This window comes from Fusarium flagelliforme (genome assembly GCF_020744385.1).
Source record: "Fusarium flagelliforme strain FIESC 12 MPI-CAGE-AA-0113 chromosome Unknown B0J16scaffold_4, whole genome shotgun sequence".
Taxonomy (NCBI): domain Eukaryota; kingdom Fungi; phylum Ascomycota; class Sordariomycetes; order Hypocreales; family Nectriaceae; genus Fusarium; species Fusarium flagelliforme.
In genome coordinates, this window is record NW_025763506.1 from 4,723,979 (window position 1) to 4,749,298 (window position 25,320).

The following is a 25,320-nucleotide window of genomic DNA, read 5'->3' on the forward strand; positions in this document are numbered from 1 at the left end:
CCGAGGTGAGATCAGCCTTGCCGGTCTAGCGCTAGTCCGGACGCATTGGGCTCGTATTGATCGTACTCGCTTAGCCTCAGGGCCTTCAGCTGCATCACAGAAAAAGCAGTGCTGTATGCGCCAAGGCCTGGGAAAGGCCGGTATTCAACACTTGGCATCGTTAAGCCTTTGATTACGTACGACTGATGACCTTGAAAGTAGACTTAGTTGTAATTATCGATTAGCCTACAATACTGTACAGATTTACTAAAGATTGCACGCATTGTGAGATACTTGAGTGAAAGCACATCAGCCTGGGATCCAACCAGTTTCCTCCATCGGCCGCCGCATCCACGTCTTATACTCTTGGTCGAGTGAAGAGTAAATTTCGGATAATAAATGTTCTACCCAGCCACGGGTCCACCATATTGAACTAAGACCATTAAGAAGAATGCAGAAATGCGAAAGGATGACGAGCGGAATTGGCTTTTCTTCCTGCAATAAACGGACGAAGTCATCTTCCAGTTGATAGACCCAAACGAATACCTGTTGGGGAGACAGCTGTGTTACTCTACTAGTGTAATTGAATGCGAAATCAAATCTTTGCGAGAGCTGATCCAATGCTTTCGAGTAATGTACTAGTTCCGGATCTCCTGATGCGGCCTGTTGAATCAGCTCACGTAGCTCTGGGAAGTGGTCAATGCGAGAAACCGACTGGGCGTAGCTGCGCACAGAGACCTGGAATAACGGGGCCAGGGTATCATCCTGGAAGAGTTCAGGCTGGGTCTCCAGCAGAGACCTCACGCCTTGCAGCTGTCCAAGCCATTGTGCAATGCCCTGTTGTCCGGCGATAAGGAAATCGCCGGGTTTTGGGCCTAGCGCCAAGGTAAAGGAGAAACACAGTGTCGAAAACATGTAAAGAGCAGGGCCGTTCTGGGCATTGATGCTTGCCATAAGAGAAGTTGCTGTTCGTAGGGCGATGCCGTAATGATGCAATGCCTTGGTCATGTAGGAATTGGCCTCGGAGGTATTTTTTCTGAAGCGCGATAGGTGAAGCGCAGCAATTGCGAGGATGCTGTGCAGAAGGAACTTGTTAGAGAAGGCGATTTGTGGAACGTTGATGCGCATGAAGGTGTCAAGGCCCGGGACCATGGCCAGAGTATATGATGTGGAGATGGTGTAGTGATGGAGTAAAAGGAAATCCTCGATATCCAGTCCTTCCAAGGCCGGCTGTAGGGAAAGCGTCCGGGGAATATCTGGCGGTGCTGCTGGCACGTATTGCCCACAGCTTGAAGTTGAAGGAGTGGCAATCTGCGTGACAGGTGTGGCGTCGCAAGCTGACGTCAAAGACGACGAGCTCAAGTTTCCACAAGGCGATGCTGTATGAGAGGTTTCCGGTAGAAAACTACAACGAAGCTCCCGCCTCAGACAGTTGGAACACTGTGGCTTTCGTTCGTCGCACTTCGCATACGTATGTTAGCACGGTACATTCGCGACCCTGCATATCGGCATTCATACCTTTACTTTACGAGACTTACAATCAGTACAGCCGTTTCGGGATTTCAGGTGGTGACGTCTGCGCGATGCCTTGTGTGTGGATAGACGCGATGGGCTCATTTCGTTGTTGCCGAGTGCCATGGCGACAAAAGTCTTGTGGTAAGATGATGCGAATCTTGGATGAGTGAGGGGGATTGTAAACGAAGATGCGAACGACTACGGTGCTTTACGACTTTTAGTACGAAGGAGGGAAGTATCCGGCTGGGAGCTAGTCTCGTGTTGGGAAAGTCAGACAGTGGGTGAGTGTGGCCCGGCAATACTTCGACCCCGTAATATACGACCGACTCGTATCTCTCGTATATCTCGTACGCCATGGACCCACCTTCAAGGTGGCCCGCATCCATCATTTCCCGTAGCGGGTTATTGGAGAATTGGATTGATCAATCATTGCGCGCACCAAGGACGTGCAGTGCCCACTCGTGAGATATGGCGTACCCAGTGTGGCCTTGGCAGTATCCAACGACCGAGACGACAGAGGGCACCAGGATGAGCAGGCTCACATCGTAGAGCATCTGACTATAGGGTAACCGACGTTATGTACATGTGTAGCCCTCTCCCGAACCTGATCCTCTCAACGGCATAGTGGAATAGCACTTGGAACACGGACGGCCATAAACTCCGAAGCTGTAGAGCTATCATCTAATCAATAACGGGTTTGAGCACGACGCACTTTGCAAAGTTCACTTAGATAAAAGAACCCTGACTAAGCTAAATGCATCTAAGTACCTTAAAAGAGGGGAAGGCAATGCAAGAATTTCCTCAATCCAATCAATCCACAAGTTATACAATTTTGTTCAAGATAATGATGGAGGATATGAAGCCTCTCATACTAGCGGGTGGAAAGTCTACCAGAATGGGCAGTCCAAAACATCTCCTTCCAATGCCAGATGGACGTCCACTTTACCAGCACCAAATCGACCTCCTACACAGATCATGCCTTGAAGCTGAAACCATATACATTTCTCTCGCGCAAGATTCAGAGCTGGACGACTTTCTACGACAACCTTCACAACAGCCACGACGCATTACTCCCGAAGGTCCAAAAGTCGAAATCATCATTGACAAAGAAACAAGTCAATCAGAAGAGTCAAAAGGACCAGCATCAGGCATCCTCGCTGCTTTCCAACACGATCCTGAAGCAACATGGCTAGTCGTAGCCTGCGACTACCCATGTATCACAACATCTGCTCTCGATCAACTAAAGTCAGAGTACAAAGAGCCCGTTACTTGCTTTAAAAACCTGGAAGGATTCTGTGAACCTTTGTTGGGAATATGGAGCCCAGAAGCGATCAGACATCTGAAGAGAAATTGTGAGAAGGGAAAGTTGAGTCCTAGCAAGGCTGTCAAGGAGCTTAATGGACTTGTCATTCTTCCAGATGGTGATGTGGATGTGGTGTTGAAGAATGTTAATACGAAGGAGGAGTGGGAGAGTGCACTACAATTGCTTTCAGACTCATCGCAATGATAATGGCAATAAGAAAGTTGGACAAGGGGATAGTTTGTATTAGGATATAGAGGATTCGTTCATAGGGTAACAAGAAACCATCTGTCCCGCCTCAAGCCTTGCATTCGCCTCAATATGTATCCAACAATTCGCTTCCACGAAAGGCTTCATCTTGGCAGGCCCCAAAACACCCGGAGCTTCATGCACCGTAAGCTCTTCGCCCGTTAGATCCAATACTCCAGGCCTAAACCGATCGCAGTTCAACCCTCTGTTTGGCGCATCCATAATACTCTTCCTCGCTGAACTTCCGAGTTCAAGATTCTCCAAGCGCGCAAGCACGGGCCTCTCTGATCGATGGCCTAGCAGTAGCTTTATGTAAGGGAGGGTCAAGAATTTAAAGCATGCAGCTGCAGCGCCTGGGTTTCCTGGTAATCCGAAGAAGGCAACTTCGCCGAGTGGTGAAGGTAGAAGGGCAAAGAGGACTGGATGACCTGGTCGGATTGATACACCGTGAAAGATGATCTTCGCCCCAAGGGTTTCCACGGCCTGACGAACGTGGTCGAACTTTCCGACCGAAACTCCTCCGCTTGTGATCATGATATCCGTTGGTGAAACCTCCAGCCTTTCTTTTATTGAACGCACAAGTTCATTAACTTCATCATGGATGGAGCCCAAGAAAGTAGCTTCCGCTCCAGCTTCTTTACTTGCAGCGGTGAGATAAACACCATTCACATCCCTGACATGGGATGTCTGCGAAGTCAACTCATTCCCGGTCGACCAGATACACACTTTCGGCTTCTTGAACACCTCTATCGCATCAATTCCAACTGATGCAAGAGGCATGATATGAGAAGCCCTCATCAAAGTCCCCTTCCTCAACACAACCTCGCCCTTCTGAATATCCTCCCCCGCAAACCTCCGATTCGCATATCTTGACACCGGTTTACTGACCGCAATACACGGTACCTTTCCCGCAATCCGAACAGTATCTTCGACCTTGACACAAGCATCAAGCATTTCCTCGCCTTCCGGAAATCGTGCACCGGTCATGATTTCAACGCAGGATTCCAAAGACATCTCATCTTGTGTGGAAATAGATTTTGGTTGATCGCCTGCTGCGATTGTACCGCGTATGCAGAAAAAAACGGGCGCTTCCGGTGTTGCGAGGTTTGTGGGAGATGAAGATATCGCGTAGCCGTCCATGGCTGATGTGTCAAATTCGGGTGTTGAGATTGGGCTGAGATAATCGCGTGCTGCGACGCGACCGATGGCTTCGGTCAATGTTACCGATTCATATTTCTTCGATTCATCTTGGTTGTTCTGAATTTGTGATGCTGCATCTTCCAGTTTTGACCGCGCGGCTGAATAAGACGTCGCCATTTTGCAATTATCGTATCAATTCGGTATCTGTTTTCGGTGTTCTTGATGCCGACCCATGAGGGTTTCCATCTCCATAATATCTCTTCCCCGGAGATACATCAACGCAATGCGGATCGGCATAATACAAGCTAACCACAATTAAAATAGTGTTTCTGGAGTAGACTTTTCACTCGTCATTAGCAGGTCAAATGTTCCAGCGAGTTAGTCGTTTACGTCATTAGTTTCCTGTTTCAAACGTCAAATTGGCATCATGCTTCCAACATCGAGATTGTAAATGCGTTTTTGTTGGAGTCGGGAACCGAGCTTACCGGCTGCATGATTTGGTAGCCAGTCAGCTTGGGTGTATTACTCACCGCCAGGAAAAACATCCCAGAGCAGACTTTCGTGGCCTTGTAGGAATTTCACCTCTCGTCCCAGCTTCAATTGCCAGCCAAGGTATCGTGCGACAACATGGATACCTGCAAGAACGTCCCCAAGGACTGCTCCCGCGACTCAATTGAGGATATCTGGGGTCCCAGGACACCTTATAAACATCAATGGCCCACCAGAGTCGATCATGCCTGCGATGAGACGCCTGACAAATGGGTACAGAGTGCATGCGTTTTATGCAGGTAAGCTACCACTCCAGCGGTATTACAAGTCATATTAAATATTAACCTCTCATGTAGCAACGGATGTGGTCTAGACATCGGCGTCAAAGATGGCAAAGTAGTCGGTGTGAGAGGCCGTGCTACCGATCGCGTCAACAAAGGACGTCTCGGACCGAAAGGACTGAACGGATGGAAAGCGATGCACAGCAAAGATCGCCTCACCCATCCCTTGATCCGTCGGAATGGAAAGCTTGAAGAGGCGACTTGGGATGAAGCCATGGATCTCATTGTCAAGAAGTCCAAGGAACTGGTTGAGAAGTTGACGGCGCATAGCATTGCGTTTTATACTAGTGGACAGTTGTTCCTTGAGGAGTATTATGTGCTTGCTTTGATTGGAAAAGCGGGTTTGAACACTCTTCATATGTGAGTATTACACTGTGAGATACGGAGAAATGGTAGCTAATGGCTTCAGGGACGGAAATACTCGCCTTTGCACCGCGACTGCAGCAGCTGCTATGAGAGAATCATTCGGCTCAGACGGTCAACCCGGGTCTTATACAGACATCGACTACACAGACTGTATCTTCATGGTTGGGCATAACATGGCCGCCACCCAGACCGTCCTCTGGTCCAGGATTCTCGACCGTCTAGCTGGACCCAACCCACCGAAGCTCATCGTCGTTGATCCAAGATACTCCGAGTCAGCGAGTAAGGCAACCGTTCATCTAGCTCCCAAAATCGGCACCAACCTCGCTCTGCTGAACGGCATTCAGTACCTCTTGTTCAAGAACAACTGGATCAACGAAGACTACGTCTCGAAGCACGTCGTCGGAATCGACGATCTGAAGAATACCGTAAAAGGCTACAACCCTGAAAGGGTTTCGCAAATCACAGGCGTACCAGCCAGCAAAATAGAAGAAGCAGCCCAGCTCATAGGCCAAACTCCTAGTCTCTTATCGTCAGCCCTTCAAGGTGTTTACCAATCCAATCAAGCAACCGCGAGCGCCTGCCAAATCAACAACATCCATCTCCTGCGCGGTCTAATCGGCAAACCCGGCAGTGGCATCTTCCAAATGAACGGCCAACCCACTGCGCAGAACAATCGTGAGACTGGCTGTGATGGCGAGTTTCCTGGCTTTAGGAACCACCAGAATGCTGCTCACATGCAGGAGTTAGCTGATTTGTGGAATATTGAAAGTATCAAAGTTCCGCATTGGAATCAACCTACTCATATTCACAATATGTTGCACTTTATGGAGAAGGGTTCTATTAGGATGGTCTGGGTTTCGGGCACGAATCCTCTTGTTAGTTTGCCGAATCTCGCCAAAGTGAGGGATATCTTTACGATGCCGGAGTTGTTTGTTGTTTGCCAGGATCTTTACATGACTGAGACTGCCGCTGTGGCTGATGTCGTTCTTCCTGCTGCGCAGTGGGGTGAGAAGACGGGTTGTTTCACCAATGTTGACAGAACGGTGCATTTATCGCACAAGGCTGTTGAGCCACCTGGTGAAGCAAAGACAGATCTGAATATATTCTTGGACTATAGTCGAAGAATGGACTTTAAGAACAAGGATGGCGGACCACTCACGCCGTGGACTGAGCCTGAGGAGGTTTTCAAGGCTTGGCAGCGACTTTCTGCTGGACGGCCTTGCGATTATACTGGCATGTCTTATGCGAAGCTTACGAGCGGGTCCGGCATCCAGTGGCCTTGCAATGAGGACTATCCCGTTGGAAAGGAACGACTTTTCGACGATGGGAAGTTCTTCACGGATATCAACTACTGTGAGAGCTATGGACACGATCTACAGACTGGTGTCCCGTATTCGGAGGAGTATTACAAAGAGCTTCGCCCAGCAGGCCGCGCCATTCTCAAGGCATGCGATTACGTTGCTCCGTACGAAGATACAGACGACGAGTACCCTCTGAGACTATCTACTGGACGAAATGTGTTTCAGTTCCATACCAGGACCAAGACGGGAAGGACAGCCCTGCAGAATGCTGCGCCTGAACCTGAGATTCGAATCTCTGAGAAGGATGCTCCGAAGTATGATCTCAAGACTGGAGACATGGTGCTAGTCAAGTCGAGACGTGGACAAGTTGAAGTCAAGGTCAAGATTGGCAAAATCTCGCAGGGACAGGCCTTCATTCCGTTCCATTTTGGATACTTTGATTCCAAGGATGGGAGAGCAAGAGCTGCGAATGAATTGACAATCAGTAAGTAAAGCAGCGTCGATTGATATACTGCGCTTACTAACACTCTTTAGCCGAATGGGATACTATCTCCAAACAGCCAACCTTTAAATCCGGTGCCATATCCATCCAAAAGATTCCCTCTGATGCAACCACCCCAGTCGCCAAAGAGCAACAATCCGCAGCTGTCGCCAAAGCAGAAAAATATGACGCCGACGCATCGAAAGTCACCAAGGACGATTTTAACAATCGTGAACGTGAATTAGAAACCTGGCTAGGCGAAGCCTTCGAAGCAATTCTTCTTCTACGAGAAATAACAGAGGAGCTGCTTGGCCACCTACTCTCGGACTCAGAAGCCCACTCCGGCCTGCGCATTCTCATTCAAATTACAAAAGATACTATCGATCAGTTACGGCCTCACATAGAGAAGTTTGGAGAGAATCAAGCGAGGGGAAAACACACCGCTCATCTCCTTCGCGACGCGCTTTTCCCAACGACAGAAACGGATAAGGTGCCTGCTCAATTGCAGATACTAGAAAGGTTGCGAAATTTACAGGTTTATCTAGCGCATTTACGTGTCGGATTGGAGGCGCTTAATCCTGTTAGTCAAGCAATTTGGGATGGGGACTTTTTTGATGCGGTGATTTATGCGCTTTCGCAGGTTAAGCGGATGCAGGATTGGGTTACGGAGCAGATCAAGGTTAGGGCCCCGCAGGCTTTGTTAGTTCCGTGTAAAGTAGAGTAGGATTCTTACCAGTACACCAGGATATAGTGCAAACTGCAAAGTAGATTGACATATAATTTGATATGGCTTGGTACTTGCTGAAGTAATGGAGGGTCTTGTACTTACTTAGCGCCCTGTAAGCGCCGATGGGATCCATGCTAACTCGGGAGTTCGGCGCGTAGGACCAAAAAGCATGCTGACGCAATATGACCATCTTTAATGCCAAGTTTTTGCTAAAGATGAGCCGTACTGCCAAGAATTTTGGGACTTGAGACTCCCAGGGCTCATCATTTAATCATCACCATAGCATCTATCATTTTGTATCAAAGTTATTATCCCTCAGTATCTTTCCATCAATCTAACAACATCCTGATCATCACTTCTCCGGTCAAATCAGTTCAATCTCGTGTTTAAATCCAGCAAACATGTCTTCTCCAGCCCAACCAGCACAAATTGCCCAAATAGCCAAGACTCAAGATCAGCCTTTTGAGCAGATGCAGGTCGATCAGCCAAGAGCTCATCAACCTATGAGTAAGACACAAAACGCTCTATAGAGACTTGGCCAAACTGACACTTTGGTTTCAATAGATTCCCAACAGCCACACCCAGATACTCAGGTTACGATGCGAGGTGGTAACCGAGGGGGCCCTTGTCCTGGACGGTTCTGCTTCTGCATTCCTTGCCCACTTCCTTGCGATTTCTGTATCATTTAAATCTGAGTCGAAATTTACTGTGTATGAGTTTGAATTGATGGCTGAATGATGGTCACATTGGATTTGTATGATTTACGTCGATAGCTATGAGTTATGATCTTTTCTAGATGTCCAGTAATTTTGTATTTTATCATCTCAACTATTCTGACATCGTCTACAAAATTCGAAGAACAATGATAGAAAGTGTAATTGTATTTACTACAATGCACCAAATGTCTGATTTTTTCATTCTTGTCCACTATCAACTGCACGTTGTAATTTTCAGGGTCGTGTCGTGCGCCCGAGAGACGTTGCATCACCAATCAGTCATAGCGTCGTGTCCTGTTGGCCGCCAACAATCTTCAACAAAACGCCACCAACAGATGCGCGCCCCATCGGCAGTTTATTTGACTGCATTCACAACGATGCGGATACTTATGATCGGTGAAATTTTCTGCCTATGTCTTGCGTAGTTTTGTCGCAGAAATAGCACCTTTCAGGATAAGGTTTCCATTAATGAATCACACTCTTCCAGTATTATGACCCCAATGCTCACACGAGAGCAAAAATAGCATCATGTTGTTGGTTCTGCGTAAAGTCGAGTACCTGAGATATGATTGATACTGCGGAGCATTCTTTAGTCGCTTAGCGATCTGTAACATCAAGCGCTGATGGTTACTAATTGGGGACTTCGGCGCGTGCGACCAACAGCAAAATTGAGAAAGTCTGATGATCCTGGGAGATGATTTTTACTATATATAAGCTGCTATCGGCTGTCTTCCCATTCAATAATTCCAAACTCATTATTCAATATTTCCTACACTTTCAACTTCCTTATACAATTATTATCATCTTACACCAGCAGAAGAACATATCATTGACCTTCAATTTACCAAAATGCCTTCTCCAGCCCGTCCCGCCCAACCTTTCAGGACTCAAGGTCAACCATCTCAACAACAACCAGCGGCTCATCAACCTATGAGTATGTCTTGCGCCTCTACGTGAAGTCTTTGGCCAAGCTAACAAGACGATTGTGATAGATCCTCAACAGCCGCATGCTGATGTTACTATGCGAGGTGGAGAGACATATCCTGGCAGCTGTTGCTTCTGTATCCCTTGCCCTTGTGCTTGCAATGCACCCGCGCTTAGCAAAAGGTCAAAATAGTACTGCGGTATGAGTTAAGCGTTTGATTATGTCCATGGATAATGGCTATTGGGATCTTGTTTGTATGTTGAAGTTGTCGTCATTTCGAATAATAGCTTGAGTTATTTCACAATTGGCTGTAATCGATATATATCCAGTTTCTGAACTTAGCATTGCATTAAACACCCTTTCTAATCATTATTGTTTCCAACGCATTCGTAGTCCGTCTCAAATAGTGCTTTTTATCTATGGAATCTTGATTAACATTCAGGTAGATATTGAAATACTTCCAAATGGACATCTGTTTAATGGCATTCTTTGATATCCACAGGAATCATAAAATTAACGAAGAATTTCATTTTCATTGCCCACCCTGGACCTTGAAATGCCTTGCCAGCCGTAATCGTCAACCGACCTTCCAACGGAATTCATAGCGCTGCAGTCTTGGCTGTTGGTTCCATGTAGAAAATCTTCAGCAAAGCGCCACCAACAAGCATGTACTCGGCGGCTATTAATTGTACCCGATTCGATCAACCAAATATGACTCCATAATAATTGCATCCATGTTTCATGTCGCAAAAGGTCATTGCATCCCTAAATGAATGTTGAACCCACAAACATGGCGCGTCCATCTTTTCCATCACGTTTGATCACCAAGAAAGATGGGTTTCATTTACCAGCCGCTGGTGGGCGACGAAATTAGACTAATATCTTTTGACTACGCTGCAGGGAATGAAGAAGGGGCCATAGCATGCACAATTGAGCATGTGAAGCTCGGAACTACGAGCGAGGCATCGCGACTCCAGCGCTTCAAGGGCTGTAATTATGAATGGCCGGAGTTAGTCGCCGGGCGCGACATGAGTACGATGTTTCGCAACGGCAAAGACCCTTGTTTTGAGGCGGGAGATTCAGCGCTCTCCAGAAGACAACCCGCCGTGGAGGATGAACAATCTCTACCCTGGCGACATCCTTGGGGCGATTTTATTGCTTTATCCTATTCATGGCGACCAGCATCACCGGAGGGTGCCATCACTATCAATGGTGTACCCATGCAAGTAACTCTCAATTTATACGATGCTCTGATACAACTCCAACAGTGCCAAAGAATACGTCAAGGGTTTAAGCTTTGGATCGATGCGATATGCATCAACCAAGCGGACCTCGCTGAGCGTGAGAGCCAAGTTACACGCATGCGAGATATATACCAATCAGCCTGGCAAGTGGTTGTCTGGACGGGTCCGGAAGCCGATGACAGTCCGTTAGCTTTCACAGCTCTACACTGGCTCGCTCGCCAGTCGAAGCGAGTTGATTCCTTCGCAGGCTTTTACACAGAGCGAAAAGTTATTGATGCTCGCCCTTTATTCATAACCTGGCCATCATATGAAAGTCCACTAAAGAAGACTGTTCCCCATTCTTTATTTCACTTCTTCATGAGGGCATATTGGCAGCGTATGTGGATTATACAAGAAGTCGCAGCCGGGAGACCCGATACTCCCGTGCTCTGTGGCAAAGAATGTATATCATGGGGTGACCTTTGCAAGGCCTCAGAGACTATTACGCTGGACACAGCAAGGCTTGGGAGAGATATCCTCAACGTGTGCCAACAACAAACTCGTCCTACCTGGCCTTTCGACTTTGCCCAGGACAGACAGCCTGAAGAAAGAGGATTCTCATCTGAGAGGCTGTGGAAGATACAGATTACGATGACGGATATACAGCAAACCCAGGGAGGAGAGAAGACCAGTGACTGGAGCAGTCTGAGTCAAGCTTTAACACTCGTACGAGACGCGCGTGTGACTGAGGAGCGGGATAGAGTGTATGGTATTCTCGGTCTCAAGGCCGTTGCTGATCACATTGTTTGGAACCACAAGCCTGACTATACGATACCTCTGGGGCATTTATACACCACATTCACGTCAGCATTCCTTGCAGCTGGGAATCTGAGTATTCTCAGACTGGTTTCGAGATGTGCAGGGCCGCTTCAGAATTCTCGGAAGAAACTCAAAGATCTGCCTCCGCTGCTAAGACGAGGCAGCACTACGACAATGGCGAAGGTAACCGCGGGAGTCACGCTTTGGGCTATTAATAGAATCGCTGGCCCTGGAGACGAACCTGGTGCTGGCACTATCTGCACCCACGATATTCCATCATGGACTGTCTGCTGGACATGTGCTGCGGCTCCAACCGTCCAACTTGGAGGTGCTTATCAAGCTGATGCACGGCTCGGTCGACCACAACCGATTGTGCCTTACCGTGGAATACTTGTGGCAAAAGGTGTTATACTGGATACCATTACCTCAGTGAGTGCTTGTAATGCAAGCGAGGCTGATACAAGATATCCGATGAATCTAGACCCAGCTCAGAATAATATCTATGGATCCTATGAAGCAACTAGAGAAGCACTCTGGAGAACAATAGTGGGTAATACAACGGCTGAAGGTGGGACGACGGCTCCAGATTCATATTCCTGGCTACTGGAACCTGGGCTGTGGCAGAATGGAGCCCTCGGCGTATGGACATACGGATTCGGGTTACATCAGTTCATGAAGCGGAATATGAATCTTCGGCTAGGCGGGTATACACTGGAAGAGCTCATATTTGACTTGAAAAAGTTGTCTTCGAGGTGCAGAAGACTACTCAGTAGTTCCAATCATGAGCCTTCTGAAGAACATCTAGAAGCTTTGTCCTGGGCTGTCAATGCGATGGCGTGGCGGCGTGTCTTTGGGACAAGCGATGGTCGGATAGGGATGGGTAGTTGTGCGGCTGAAGTGGGTGACCGAATTGCCATTTTGAGAGGCTGCAACACACCGCTTGTGCTAAGAGAGAAGGGTAATAGTTGGCGACTTGTTGGGGAGTGCTATGTACACGGAGTTATGTATGGTGAAGTGGCTGAGAAAGATGAGTTGGTAGACATCACGATTTACTAGGGAACCAAAGTAATGACGGGACGAACATACAAATGAGTGACATTTTTGGCTACGTGTACGGTATTCGTTACTGCAGATCCACCGCCCTGCTCTAGTCCGTCCGGATCGTTTTCTCGGTACATGTTTCCATCCTCACTGCGGAATGTAGTCCTTGACCTCAGTCGTACCAACCCTAGGCGGCTTCCCATCCGCATCCGCCTTCAACTCATAAAACATCTTGGTCGAATCAATATCCGACTGCTGCAGCTCAGGCGGATCAGGCGAATAACTCATCACAGACTTGGGGTTACGCGGTCCCAGCTGCACAGCTCCGAATCCTTCGGACCTGATACCGCGTTCCGGGAGACCTGTAAGAGCAAACTCATGTCGCAGGCCAAGAACGTGACCAAGCTCGTGCGTGAAAATCTTCCACATGACGTCTTTCCACTCTGGCTCAAAGGCATCGGAGAAGACGACCAGAGAGCTCAGGTCGTCGTTGTTGGGGAAGAAAGCTCGCGCGAGAACACCCGCGCCGTCACCGGCGTGGTAGAGCACAAACGTCGCATCTTTCGCAAGAGGAACCCATTCAAATGTGACGCCAATGTCGGCTTTATTCCACACTTCAGCAGCCTGCGCAAGTTGCTGAGCCGCCCAATTCGCATCGTCTTGACTCTTGAAGCCCGCACGCCAAGCAGCCCACTTGACGACAGAGCCAGGCTCCCAACGTGGTACTTCCCTGTTGAAACCGACGACGATATCAGCGATACCGCTCTGGTTCCAGCTTTCGGGAAGAGCGCTCTGCGTCATGCAGACGGGAGCTTTGCGATGAGATTTGGACCCATCTTGGTCGGTGGGTTCGTTGACATTTTGGGGTTGGATGGCTTGGATGGCTTCTTCGCCTAGGTTTTGGGCTATGGCGTCGAGGAGAACCTCTTTGCCTGAGGGGCCTGGGTTGGACATTTTGGAGGGGTCAAAGGGTGTTCCGCACCAGTTCTTTGATTGGGCCAGGGTTGCGATTGAAGAGCAAAGTGTTTGGAGATGGGATTGTGTCTGGCAGAATATGGTTCTTGGTGGGAAGCTAGCGAATATTTATACACGATTGAGAGTATGGCTCCTGGGAAAGGAAAAGGTCAGCTGAAGGCCATCAAAGTAGGAATTCCTATGCAACTGTTCCGTACTGCTAGCTATTTCTCAGACTAGCCTCTTGCATTCCACATTACCTCACATATCAATAGTATGATGGCATCGGTAGTCCAGCTTCGGTAGTTGGCGGAGTAAACGTCAGCCGCCTTCCTGCAAGGAGGTGAGACGGCTGTCTCCCCGATTGGCCCTACGGATAACATTTGACAAACCACTGGCTGAATAAATAGGAGCTGAAAATATGTGACTTGTGATATGTAGCTGCCGGTGGTAGCTTGCGATGCTTCTATGCAGAGGCCGGATGAGACACTCCGTCTTATCACGGGGATAAGGTTATGTCTCAAGACTAATTCGATGGTATGCCTACTTCGGTGGCTAGCTGAGCAACCACTATATGTTTCATTTGAGACAATTCGTCCCGTTGCAGATATGATCGATTGTCGGTCTAGGCCTGTCCGTGGCGGGGTAGGATCTAGACTCTGGCGATCTCGATGCTTATTTGGACTTCCTTGAGCAAATGTGACGAGGAATCTCCCGATGAATGATTGATCGCATGTTTGAGGAATGTGATAGGACATCTCCCTGACTGTCCTCCACACGGTTTGAATCCGCTCCACGGTTTTGTTGTATCTTCTGAACAGGCCCGGCTGTCTTGTATTTGGTCTTGGACTCACCAAGTTCGGACTGATTGATGGAGGATGCTGTAGCCGCTGGTTTGTGCTTTTCTGATCTGTACGCCTCGACTGATGCGCCAATACAAAGAAAAAAAAAAACTAAAAAAAAAAAAACTTACTGAGTCAATTACATAGCCAGACCATTTTTCCAGTTCAAACCTATGCTCTACCGATAGTGTTGAGATTATCAAAAACTGCATGGATTAATTACCCTGGAACAGTCACTGTGTAAAAGCGGTTATGGTGTAAACACGCACGGTACCACAGTCGCGTAATCCACTGAGAAAGCACGTGCTCACTCACCATGCGCACTGTATCTCGGCTGAAGAGGGGTTAGTGGATCTTGAACTTTTCCACCAGTTCTACCAACATTACACCATACAATCCACTGTCAACAACTCACAACTTCAAAAATGCCCATCATCAACGCCTCAGTCCCTCCTACCACTACCGACGACACTCACTACGTCGTCTACTTTGCTTCAGGCGAGCCCTCATGGTGCCCTGACTGCCGCAATGCCCTGCCCGCTCTGAACGCTGTCTTTGGCGACGCCTCAGCTCCTACTGCTCATCTCGTCATGGCGGGCTCGCGTGAGGAGTGGAAGGGAAACCCAAACAACAAGTACCGTCAGGCACCTTATAACATTCAGTGTCTTCCTACTGTTGTCAAGGTCAAATATGTAAGTTTTCGAGATGGCATTGAGAGAAGGGAAGCTAATTGCTTGGGTAGGGCGAGGAGGTTGGACGTCTTGGTGATCAGGAGAGTCAGAATGAATCTGATCTTCGCAAGTTGATTAAGCAATAAGAGTCGAAAAGGGAACTTCTTATGGTAGAAGAGCATCAGCAAGGGACAACTATAGACCTCCAATCTTCCAATAGACAAGACATCTTCATGATCGCCTTTCTCTCCGATTCAATATTCTAAGGACACCTCTCCGTGAATTCGGAAATAAATATAGCATCCGAGTTATATATAAAGTGGAAATTCCCCAGTTCTCCAACATTGATCATCCATGAATAAACGCCAACAAACTTGATAAAACTGGTAACGCTAACTTTCTCAGAAATGATCTGCACCCCAGCCAAGACATGCCACCTCAGTCGGAGAATACTCGCCCGAATGACCGGCGGGGTACTTGACAGATGCTCTGTAATTGTCTGAGTAATCTGTAGGTTTGGGGTATTTAATACGGTATCACGTCGCTGATGAGGGGTCATAATCATCATCATCATTCAATCTTCTCAAAATGACTTCCGAACAATTCAAGCGCTATGTCATCGTCGGCATGGGCGTTCGCTCAGCCATGTACTACCAGGCTATCATCCAGGACTTCAAGGATGTAGCCAAACTAGTCGGCATCTGCGACACCAACCAAACCCGCATGGACGTCGCAAACGACCATATCGTTGAGTTGGGAGGCGAAAAAGTCCCAACTTACAAAGACACCGACTTTGACAAGATGGTCCAAGAGCAAAAAGCTAATGTCGTTATCGTTACAACGATTGATCTTTTCCACCATAAATATTGTATTCGCGCTATGGAGCTTGGCTGTGATGCTATCACTGAAAAACCAATGACTATCGATGAGGATAAGCTGCAGCAGATGATTGATGCTGAGAAAAAGACTGGCAAGCAAGTGAGAGTCTTGTTCAATTATCGGTATGCCCCGCATCATACCAAGGTCAGAGAGCTTATCGACTCTGGTGTCATTGGCGAGATTTCAACGGTGCATATGGATTGGATTCTGGACTGTGCTCACGGCGCGGACTTTATGCGTCGCTGGCATAGACATAAGGAGACAAGCGGCGGTATCCAAATGCACAAGTCAATCCACCACTTCGACCTGGTGCACTTCTGGCTAAACACCGAGCCTGAACTAGTCTACGCTCTTGGAGATCTGCGTTTCTACGGCAAAGAGAATGCTGAGCGTCGTGGAGAGAAGAACCTTGGTGAGAGATACAAGAACAACGATGATGCGAAGAATGATCCTTTTGCATTCCAGCTTGATGATAATGAGCGCATGAAGAAGCTTTATCTTGACGCTGAACATGAAGATGGATATATCCGCGACAGAAACTGTTTCGGTGAGGGGATTACCATCGAGGATAATCTGTCGATGATTATCAAGTACAAGAACCGCGCTGTCATGACATACAACACTTACGCCTACGCCCCCTGGGAAGGATACCGCTGCGTTTTCAACGGCACAAAGGGACGCATTGAGATCAACGTCGTCGAAAGCGGCTACAACCCCCTCGGTGACCCAGTCACCAAGGATGCTTCAGGCGAAGACGAGAAGTACATTCAAGGTGGTGTCGAGAATACCAAGATTGTGGTATATCCCATGTTTGACAAGCCATACGTTGTGGATGTTGTGAAGCAGGAGGGTGGCCATGGAGGTGGTGATCCTGTTTTGTTGAAGGATGTGATTTTGGGGGATCAGAAGGATAGTTTTAAGAGGGCTGCTTATATCAGGGATGGTGGTAATGCGGTGCTTGTTGGTGTGGGAGCGAATCATAGTATGAAGAGTGGCATGCCTGTTAAGGTGCAGGATTTGGTCAAGTGGTAGATCAGAAGTTAAATGCAAGAATGAATGTTTATCCTGAATCCTTCCCTTTGAATCGTACATTACTTTCCATATATTTAACAAATGAATAAAGGCCATAACCTTCTGCAGTAAGTTAACTACACCGCCCCAGATACTAATATCGCAGAAAATAACGCGCGTCTTCTGCTATGATCTCATGTTCGCAAACATGGAGTTGATGTCAATGTTATTCGCTACGCCAGCGATTGAGATACTACGTCCATTGGCATATATCTTCGAAATGTCCTGGTCACGCTTTGCCTCACTCTCTTTCACATTGATCATTCCAGCCAGTGCAATGCTGTTGTCAGTGGAGTTCACGTCGTGGATCTTCTGTTTGGTGCGTTGGGATACAGAGGCTTTGAGCGCTTCTTCAGATATTCGTCGAACAGCATCAATCATTGCCTTTTGTCGCTTCATTTCTCCAAGAAGACCTTCTTTCTCCTCGGCGTCATCGAGTGGCTGAATCGAGTCTTCAAACCTGATCGCTGCGTTCCGATCGCGGAGAGCTTGGTCGATGGTTTTTGTCAGGCGGCACTCCAGCTGTACAAGCATTTGGTCACCAAAGTCCTTCGCCGTATCGTCTTGTCGAGACAATTTGAGACTGATAGCCGTCGGTGAGTAAATTAGAACGTGTCATATATGGGATGCAGAACATACAAGGTCGCTGTGTTAAGTGTCACATTTAATATTTTAATGCTCTGACATAGTTGCTCGTTCAGTACTCGTATTCGACCTTGTCGGAAGATTCCAATCTTGGCGTTATCAAGTACCGACGTTTTCTCGCCGCTGGAGTGTCGCGTCCAATGCGTCAGGGAAACGTTGAACTCGGTGCAGGCCCGGTTGCAGGTTCCAAGCGCGTCCCTGATCTCTGTGGAGAGTATCAGTTCTGTTGGCTCCTCTTTGATACCGAACTCCAACTTCGTCAGCAGCGGTTTCAGCTGTTGAATTCCTGTCTGTATTGATTTTATTGACTCCGGGGCATTTCGGATATTCTGGATGGTATTTGAAAGGAGCTCGATACCCTGGCTTGTCGCGGCAATGATGCCAACGATGGAGGCGGTGATACTCAGTGGATCTGCCATGGTACTGGCGAAGCTGTCGGTAATTAAAGCTACTTCAGGTTCTGCAGAAACTATTGTTGTTAAGTTTCTGAGAAAATGCTCCCAGTAGGATAACTCCGATGAGGATAAGAGTACTTCCAGTTTGGAAACCCGAGCAAGTTTTAATCCTGGGTATGGCTGAGGGATGTGGCGGTTTTGCGATCTGCAAATTAGGCTCCCATATTTAACTGTTTTAGGCTATGGCCAATACTTTCCACGCAGTTCTATATTACGCGCTTCTACTTTAATCATCTGAGAAGCAGGCTCCGGGGCCAAAGTACATGATTGGTGCTGGATACGATACCTTTTGCTGCACAATCTTACATGCATATCTGAGCCACAGTATTACGGAAGAGGTTCAGATGACCTTTGGAGCCCGGAGTATCCGGTCCCCTTCGATAAATCCACAATCTGGTCTTCTTATCCTGCAACCGACCGACCAAACTATTAATTGACTTTGACACTGAGGAGTTTACCACGGCAACAAAAATTTCAAGACCACCAGACAGCGATCGGTCGGAGATGAGACAAGCAATTCACGACGTCTCAGCTACAAATGGAAGTATATCCATGGCTGGCACGTTCCAGAATGTTACGATTAGAAATAATCAACACAGTCAGTATTGCCATAACCCATGCTGAGATTTTATTAACACAGCTTCCCATAGGTACCATCGAGGAAGACATCAACAACTGTCGCAATGCCCTATTTGTTAGCCACCCAGATATAGATAAAAAAGCCCTTGCCAGCGCAAAGGGAAAAAGGGCCGATGGCACTTGTCAATGGATTCTACATGAACCACACTACCAGTCGTGGCTGGCTAAAAGATTCTCGGTCCTGCGAATATCTGGTGGACCTGGTAAAGGGAAAACAGTCCTTTCGCTTTTCCTCGCTGAACAGCTAAGAGCGCTCTGTGAGGGGACAGGAGATCGTCTGCTGTTCTTCTTCTGTCGATTCCAGGATGACAGATACAACAACCCACGAAATGTTCTACGAAGCTTAGCTTATCAGCTTCTTGAATTCAGTCATGATGGCCTGCAGATCAAGGAAGTTTTGAAATATTTCGAAACCACGGAGATGACAGAAGATGTTTTGTCGAACTTTCAGGGCTTATGGGGGGTATTGGAGACATTATTATCTCAGCCCAGCCTTCCCACGATCTGGTGCATTATCGATGGAATAGATGAGTGCCACTCATCAGCGATGCTTGCGGGCAGTTTGTATGAGCACTGCCGTCGTCGGGAGCGAATTAATGATCAATCCAAGTTCCAGTTGCTCGTTCTGGGTCGAGATATCGATGATTCCGATGCATCAAATGTCATAAGGCTTGACACGGATCATAGGAGCCCTGTCAAAAGCGATGTTGAGCATTTCATCAAATCTAGTCTGGAGCCACTTAACAAGGTACCGCGATTCGCAGAAATTCGCGCTAGGATCACGGATATTTTGGTTGAAAATGCTGAAGGGAGCTTTTTATGGGTGAGCTTTGTCATCGCAGAACTCAGCAAGAAAGAAACATGTGTCCAAATAATAGACACAACCATAGCGTTCCCCAAGGGTTTGAGTGCGACTTTTACCAGGATGCTCCACGGAATCGACCCTGAATACCGTCAAGCCAGCGCATCCATACTAAAGTGGATACTCTTTGCAGAAAGACCCCTTACCCTTGCTGAATTGGCTGCCGCCACAACTAGGACTGCCGGGGGGAGGTACAGCAAGGCCGATGCAGAAGTCACGGCGGACATAGTCCACATGTTGAGACCGTTCCTACAGGTGCGCAGAGGCCAAGTCTTCTTGGTGCATCAGTCAGCGGAAGACTATCTAATGGGAATTCATGATGGCTTGAATACGCCCTTGAATGGATATAACTTCGTTCCCGATCGATGTCATGGAATCATAGCTCACAGGTGTTTAGAAATGCTCAAAGAAAGTTATTCCTCAAACACCTCAGACACCTCAGACACCTCGGACACCTCGGACTTTTCGAGCTGCTTGGGCTGTTCGGAATGTTCAGACTGCTCGGACTACTCGTACACATCAGACACATCAGACACCGACCACACTGACCATCCTTCACGTCCTCCCCTTTTTGGTTATGCAACTAATTACTGGGACTATCATACTAGGCTGTCAGCGACATGCCAGGATGACATAAACCGTGCCTTCTTTGAGAATATGGTTTTGCAACAGGCGCATATATATCTACCAGGGGCAAACCCAATCCATCCGTCACTTCATCAGGCATCCGAACTTGGTATCGTACGTTGGCTTGAGGCGCTTCACCTACATGCGAACGAGCACTGGAAGAGGAACATCAACCTCAAAATCAGCGGTGTCAGGCCATTAAAGTTGGCAGTAAGACACAGAGGCGATGAAAGCTCAATCAAGTTTCTTCTCGACCATGGTGCCGACACCCAACCTTCAATGAGAGAAGCCTTTGTTGAGGCGAGCAAGAGGGGACAATTAACCGCCATTCGACTTTTGTTGAAACACGGCGTTACTAGTCGCCCCGGTATCAAAGAGAAGTTCCTGGGTTGGTTATGGGAACCTTCAATGTTTTTGAATTTCTTGGCAATCGACTCTATCTTTTATTCTGACAGCTGCTTTACTTGGTTGATAAACCACAGTACATATAATGAAACGCTTTTGGAATCTGGAGTAGAGCAGGGAAACGAGAGAATAGTGCAGCTTCTTCTCGATCGCGGTGCCTATGATGGTTCCCTAGGCGAGTCACAAAATAAGAATGTCCTGTGCACTGCGGCATCTAAGGGGTATCTGGGTGTGTTACAGCTCCTCCTTGACTACGGCGCTGATATCGAGTCCAAGGACGCCTATGGACAGACTGCCCTATTTGCAGCGGCATCAGAAGGACATCTTCCGATCGTGGAGTGCCTGCTTAGATGCCGAGCCAAAATTGAAGCAACGAGTCTTAACGGGGAGACTCCATTGATAAGAGCAGCAAAGGGCCAACATATCAGGACGGTGCGCCACCTACTTCATCACGGAGCTAATACAGAAGCTCGGAAACAGCGGGGAATGAATGCCCTGATGATAGCAATGAAGTACCGGGATTTTGCATTAGCCCAAACACTGCTTGATTACGGGGCTGATATCAACGCTGTGGATGATTTGAATGAGACAGCTCTAGTACAAAGGATAGTCAGAGGTGACGAGGAATCACTAGGCTATCTCCTAGATCATGGTGCTAGTACGAAAGAGGTGGCTCGCAGTAAGCGTCCACTCGTTCTTATAGCCACGGAACACCAGTCTGAGAGAATACTAAGCTTCCTCCTTGAGAACGACGCTGATATCAATGGGAAAGGTCCAACCGGTGTTACCCCACTGATCTCTGCACTGGTACGATGTAAGAAAACGTCACCTTGCATCATATCCCCTTTATTACCTGGGCAAGCACGGCAGTCGAATCAAGAAGATTATCAAGGTCTGCTTCTTGATTTGAGCAGGGACTGGTGTAGCGTAACACCGGTCACATCCCCTGACCAGCAGGAGATAATGGTAGAGTCTTTACTAAATTATGGGGCCGATATAACGTTATGTGGAAGGGTATATCTTTACGAACCACTCTTGGGTGATGGGACAGAAGAGTGGACTATACGAAGAAGTCTTGAAGAGGAGACCGGATGGGTAGTTCTCGAAGCGCCACCACTAATCTGTGCTGCCGGTATCGGCTTAATTTGGGCTATCCATCTATTGGTCGAACTCGGCGCCGATTGTGACACAAGAGCCACTGAGTTTTTCCTGCCAAAGCGGAAGAAACATTATTCAATTCCTTCTGCTATCAAGCGCCGACAAGAGCGTTCCGAGGAGAATGACGCATATATGAACCTGGATTTTACGGACTCGGGTCTCAAAACAATTCCCAACCGGCCATTAACAAAGAACGTCCGGACACGCAAGGCGGGCTCAGCGCTCATATATGCGTCTCTAGGCGGCCATCTGACGATCGTTCGCATTCTACTCCGTTATGGGGCCGATACAGGCATTCAAGATGGCTTTGGAATGACAGCTCTAATGTGGGCACGAAGGAAAGGGTATGTGGAGATTGAGGCGGTGTTAAGAGCGCACGACGAAGGTAGGGTACAAGCTTTTGTATAATAGAAACCAACCAGGAGCTATCCTCACAAGCAATTCATAGACGGGCTGACAGAACTGCCATTCTGTCTCGTAACCTCAGTGATATCTGACTCATTGTTCGCATTTGCCAGCATCCCAGCAAAGATATCACCCATCCCAATATCCTCGACCTCTCCTAGATTATCAGGCGGCGATCCAAGTAACTCATAAGGCCAAAACGGCACACCTCCAGTGTCGTTGAAGAGCGATGAATCCAATAAGGGCATATCGCTAAAGTCCAACGGAGGAATATTCGTGATCTCGCATAGCGCAGCTGTTAGGTCCACCGGAAAAGGCTGTCTGGTGTTGAAGAAAGATTCCTGGTCGACCATAATAGCATCCTGCGCTTGGACCTGATCCTTCAAATCTGCTGAGCCGATGCCGGTATCGTCGGTCAAGTTGTCCGGTATCAAGTCCTTGTTCATCGCCGAAAACCGCTTCCGCGATTCTTCGTCCGCCGAAAGCGCGGCGTCCGAACTTATCTTCGCAAAAGTTCCCCGTCCAGCCCTTAAGCTCGGCGGAAAATCACACTCATCCGGCAATCGTCCATTGCTGATACTCATATCAAGCGTCATGACTAACCTCAAATAATAACTCGGTCGACTCTTCAACATGTCAAGTGCACTACTCGCCCCAGGATCATCCCTTTGCCGTGCTAACTCCACAACATGTCGTATAGCTCGCATGACCCAGTCTGTTATATAGTACTTGTTCTTATAGCTCTTCATTTGTTTGACAAGATTATCGACGTGTTGTTGTTTTTGGGAGGTTTTGGGGTGGAGTTCAACGTCGATCATTTGCAGGGCTAATGGGAAGGCTGTGCAACCGATGCTGAGAGGCGTTAGTGAGCTCTAAGGATGGAGGGGAGGAGGCGTACGCTGTCATGGGAAGCCATCTTGATAAACCGAGGCGGTCGAATTCGAGGAGGCATTCTGTTACGCGAGATGCTGAACCTTGGAGATCTTCACTTTGGCGGCGGAGGTGGACGTCTGATTGGGATGTTGGTACGAGACTTGATCGAAGGATGTTGTAGTGACAGACTGACAATCTCGCCGAACTATAATCGTTAGTCAAACCCCGAAACCCGAATGGGCAACTTACTGGTAATACATCTCAATGAGGTTCTTGAACAAGATAATGGACTCTGCCATTTCTCCATTCTCGCCCCTTCTCTCTTCCAACGTCCCCTTCGTCTCACCCCAAGCATTATACCACCTCCTCAACTCAATTCCACAAACGCCCGCATCTTTCATGCGCCCACTAAGCATCCAAGACGGATTATTATACAGCACAGCAACAACCATCAAAACATCCGTCAGCACCACACAAAGCTCCACAAGCTTCGCTAACAGTTCTGCGTGTAACGTCTTAGTCTCCGAATCATATACATCAGAATTATACAACTCATCCGACAAGTCCGCACTGCCAAGTACCGAACATCCAGAGAAGCTGAAATTCGCGGGCGTGATTTTTATGCTCTGCCTTGAAGTAAGTGGAAGAAGTCGATCGCAGATTATGCAGCTCCACCACAGTCGTTTGAGCGTGTTGCGGCGTTTTTGGATTTTGGCGACTTCGGTAGGATTGGAGGGACGTAGGGAGGTGTAGCAGTGGGCTTTAGCGACGCGTGCGTAAGATATAGCGATACCGAGCCAGATTGAGCCTAGGGGTTTGTTGCCGGCTATGCAGCGGGGGATGAGATGTGTGTGGGCAAGGAGGAGGGATGCCTGGGCTATTGCTAAACAAGACTTTTCGGCGCTGAAATCGTAGAGGAGCTGGGTATGTATGAGCTACAGGTCAACGACAACATGAGAGGAATTACCTTTGCGCGACGGTAGAAGGCCAGTTTGGCTTGATGAACATCTGGAAAGCCTAGCAACTTGATCGTTTCCGCAGAAACAAACTACGCCAGTCAGTAAACAACATACTGCCCATCGAGAGGTATACTTACTCCGGAAGAAATAAACAGAACTCCCTGCAGGACCAACATAGGCATCTCATACTCCACATCCCCTTCCACAGAATTATACGAAAGCCAAAAGTCCTTCTCATTCAAAATCGGAAGCATCGGATGAACATGCAAGAAATACTGTCTCAAAAAGTCATCCAGCGCTGCTCTTTGCGGTACGATGAAGCAGCCTTGGCTGACGAGGAATTGAAGGTCTTGGGGGAGAAGGTCTTTTGTGTCGGGGACTTGGAGGAAGGCGTAGTCGGGGTGACATGGTGAACCTGGTACTTGAGCAATATTTTGAGAGGGGATTGAGGTTGAAGAGGAGATCGATGCTGGCCTTGGTGCTGCAGGTAGAGGTTGTTGAATTGGCGCTTCAATTGGGTTTTCAGCTGCTGATTCAATTGAGCGTGGTGTAGGCGGAATGTTCGGTCTCAAAGTGGGATTGGTCGATCTGAAAATTAGTTTCATTCTTTAAATGAGAGAGTACACTCACATTATGCCATGTCGTCGCTTAAACGTACAAACCTTGTCGTTATGTCGACAATTGACACAAGGACCAGAAGGATCCTCAATGATACACCGAACTTTCCGGGCGCGACACAGGTTACACGCCCTGGAGACTCGTTTGCGCGTTGTTTTTGTTGGCTCCATGATATCCACTCACTCTTCAAGAAGTTTATTGAAGATGGGAAAGGCCGGGGTATGGTGGGATTATGTTAGAACTGAGTTAGAAGCAATGAGCTTCTCTCAATTGGAAATCTGAAATACGTCAATCAGTTCCGATGGAACTGCCGACAGTTCCCCGCAAAATTAGACGTGGAGAGGATGAAGCTAGGCTGTTTATGGGGTTGTTAACCCGAAGTGTCCTGTTGTCGGGTGTAGGGTGGGATGGGAACAGTTAGGCGAGGTGACCTATCAGAGAGGAGCATCTCCATGTCTTTGCCGAGAGACCGAATCGATCGAGGGTAACTCGAGGCGCAGGAGCTTGATGATCAAGAGATAAAGTGCTTCTTCGCTGTTGAGGCTGTGTTCCTAGAATGATGAAACAAACGTTATGAAGGTTTAAGGTTGGCCGAAACGCGTGGTCATGAAGAAATGGTATTGTCGCTGGTGGTCAACGATTGGC

General features: G+C 47.9%; 10 protein-coding genes across 10 annotated transcripts; 5 read left to right on the top strand and 5 right to left on the bottom strand.

Annotated features, from left to right (window-relative positions):
• Nucleotides 1-223: 223 nt before the first annotated feature.
• On the bottom strand, nt 224-1,617 carry B0J16DRAFT_415391 (C6 zinc finger protein; the record flags this gene model as incomplete). The annotated part of the gene is made up of 2 exons (XM_046133526.1): nt 224-1,440; nt 1,498-1,617. The coding sequence occupies 2 exons, from the start codon at nt 1,615-1,617 to the stop codon at nt 289-291; spliced, it is 1,272 nt and encodes a 423-aa protein (XP_045983778.1). The 3' UTR covers nt 224-288.
• A 693-nt stretch (nt 1,618-2,310) lies between these two features.
• On the top strand, nt 2,311-3,066 carry B0J16DRAFT_343289 (bifunctional molybdenum cofactor biosynthesis protein). The gene has a single exon (XM_046128008.1). The coding sequence runs from the start codon at nt 2,339-2,341 to the stop codon at nt 2,999-3,001; it is 663 nt and encodes a 220-aa protein (XP_045983779.1). The 5' UTR covers nt 2,311-2,338; the 3' UTR covers nt 3,002-3,066.
• On the bottom strand, nt 3,041-4,373 carry B0J16DRAFT_305799 (MoeA, N-terminal and linker domain-containing protein; the record flags this gene model as incomplete). Its single annotated transcript, XM_046124757.1, has 1 exon — nt 3,041-4,373. Exon 1 carries the CDS (start codon nt 4,358-4,360, stop codon nt 3,041-3,043), a length of 1,320 nt encoding a protein of 439 aa, XP_045983780.1. The 5' UTR covers nt 4,361-4,373.
• Nucleotides 4,374-4,777: 404 nt separating this feature from the next.
• On the top strand, nt 4,778-12,627 carry B0J16DRAFT_305800 (uncharacterized protein; the record flags this gene model as incomplete). The annotated part of the gene is made up of 6 exons (XM_046124758.1): nt 4,778-4,971; nt 5,029-5,373; nt 5,423-7,164; nt 7,215-7,864; nt 9,092-9,153; nt 10,359-12,627. The coding sequence occupies exons 1-6, from the start codon at nt 4,811-4,813 to the stop codon at nt 12,625-12,627; spliced, it is 5,229 nt and encodes a 1,742-aa protein (XP_045983781.1). The 5' UTR covers nt 4,778-4,810.
• A 132-nt stretch (nt 12,628-12,759) lies between these two features.
• B0J16DRAFT_385186 (uncharacterized protein) lies at nt 12,760-13,566 on the bottom strand (the record flags this gene model as incomplete). Its single annotated transcript, XM_046131483.1, has 1 exon — nt 12,760-13,566. One exon carries the CDS (start codon nt 13,564-13,566, stop codon nt 12,760-12,762), a length of 807 nt encoding a protein of 268 aa, XP_045983782.1.
• Nucleotides 13,567-14,786: 1,220 nt separating this feature from the next.
• Nucleotides 14,787-15,388, top strand: B0J16DRAFT_343295 (uncharacterized protein). The gene is made up of 2 exons (XM_046128009.1): nt 14,787-15,100; nt 15,151-15,388. The coding sequence occupies exons 1-2, from the start codon at nt 14,834-14,836 to the stop codon at nt 15,223-15,225; spliced, it is 342 nt and encodes a 113-aa protein (XP_045983783.1). The 5' UTR covers nt 14,787-14,833; the 3' UTR covers nt 15,226-15,388.
• Nucleotides 15,389-15,667: 279 nt separating this feature from the next.
• On the top strand, nt 15,668-16,990 carry B0J16DRAFT_305810 (uncharacterized protein; the record flags this gene model as incomplete). The annotated part of the gene is made up of 1 exon (XM_046124759.1): nt 15,668-16,990. The coding sequence occupies one exon, from the start codon at nt 15,668-15,670 to the stop codon at nt 16,988-16,990; it is 1,323 nt and encodes a 440-aa protein (XP_045983784.1).
• A 67-nt stretch (nt 16,991-17,057) lies between these two features.
• Nucleotides 17,058-18,242, bottom strand: B0J16DRAFT_305812 (uncharacterized protein). The gene is made up of 2 exons (XM_046124760.1): nt 17,669-18,242; nt 17,058-17,612 (listed from the first exon to the last, which is right to left on the bottom strand). The coding sequence occupies exons 1-2, from the start codon at nt 18,091-18,093 to the stop codon at nt 17,156-17,158; spliced, it is 882 nt and encodes a 293-aa protein (XP_045983785.1). The 5' UTR covers nt 18,094-18,242; the 3' UTR covers nt 17,058-17,155.
• Nucleotides 18,243-18,700: 458 nt separating this feature from the next.
• B0J16DRAFT_268854 (ankyrin repeat-containing domain protein) lies at nt 18,701-22,228 on the top strand (the record flags this gene model as incomplete). Its single annotated transcript, XM_046123495.1, has 5 exons — nt 18,701-20,042; nt 20,127-20,375; nt 20,547-20,637; nt 20,740-21,476; nt 22,062-22,228. The coding sequence occupies 5 exons, from the start codon at nt 18,701-18,703 to the stop codon at nt 22,226-22,228; spliced, it is 2,586 nt and encodes an 861-aa protein (XP_045983786.1).
• On the bottom strand, nt 22,169-24,937 carry B0J16DRAFT_363165 (uncharacterized protein). Its single transcript, XM_046129847.1, has 6 exons — nt 24,688-24,937; nt 24,195-24,645; nt 24,066-24,146; nt 23,348-24,018; nt 23,124-23,303; nt 22,169-23,077 (listed from the first exon to the last, which is right to left on the bottom strand). Exons 1-6 carry the CDS (start codon nt 24,843-24,845, stop codon nt 22,252-22,254), a joined length of 2,367 nt encoding a protein of 788 aa, XP_045983787.1. The 5' UTR covers nt 24,846-24,937; the 3' UTR covers nt 22,169-22,251.
• Nucleotides 24,938-25,320: the final 383 nt, after the last annotated feature.

Coding starts and splice junctions, on each gene's coding strand:
- B0J16DRAFT_343289 (XM_046128008.1), top strand. CDS start 2,339: ATGATGGAGGATATGAAGCCTCTCATACTAGCGGGTGGAAAGTCTACC.
- B0J16DRAFT_343295 (XM_046128009.1), top strand. CDS start 14,834: ATGCCCATCATCAACGCCTCAGTCCCTCCTACCACTACCGACGACACT. Junction 15,101..15,150: donor CTGTTGTCAAGGTCAAATAT/GTAAGTTTTCGA, acceptor TTGCTTGGGTAG/GGCGAGGAGGTTGGACGTCT.
- B0J16DRAFT_305812 (XM_046124760.1), bottom strand. CDS start 18,093: ATGGCAGATCCACTGAGTATCACCGCCTCCATCGTTGGCATCATTGCC. Junction 17,613..17,668: donor ACACTTAACACAGCGACCTT/GTATGTTCTGCA, acceptor GACGGCTATCAG/TCTCAAATTGTCTCGACAAG.
- B0J16DRAFT_363165 (XM_046129847.1), bottom strand. CDS start 24,845: ATGGAGCCAACAAAAACAACGCGCAAACGAGTCTCCAGGGCGTGTAAC. Junction 24,646..24,687: donor AAGCGACGACATGGCATAAT/GTGAGTGTACTC, acceptor ACTAATTTTCAG/ATCGACCAATCCCACTTTGA. Junction 23,078..23,123: donor AGATGGCTTCCCATGACAGC/GTACGCCTCCTC, acceptor AACGCCTCTCAG/CATCGGTTGCACAGCCTTCC.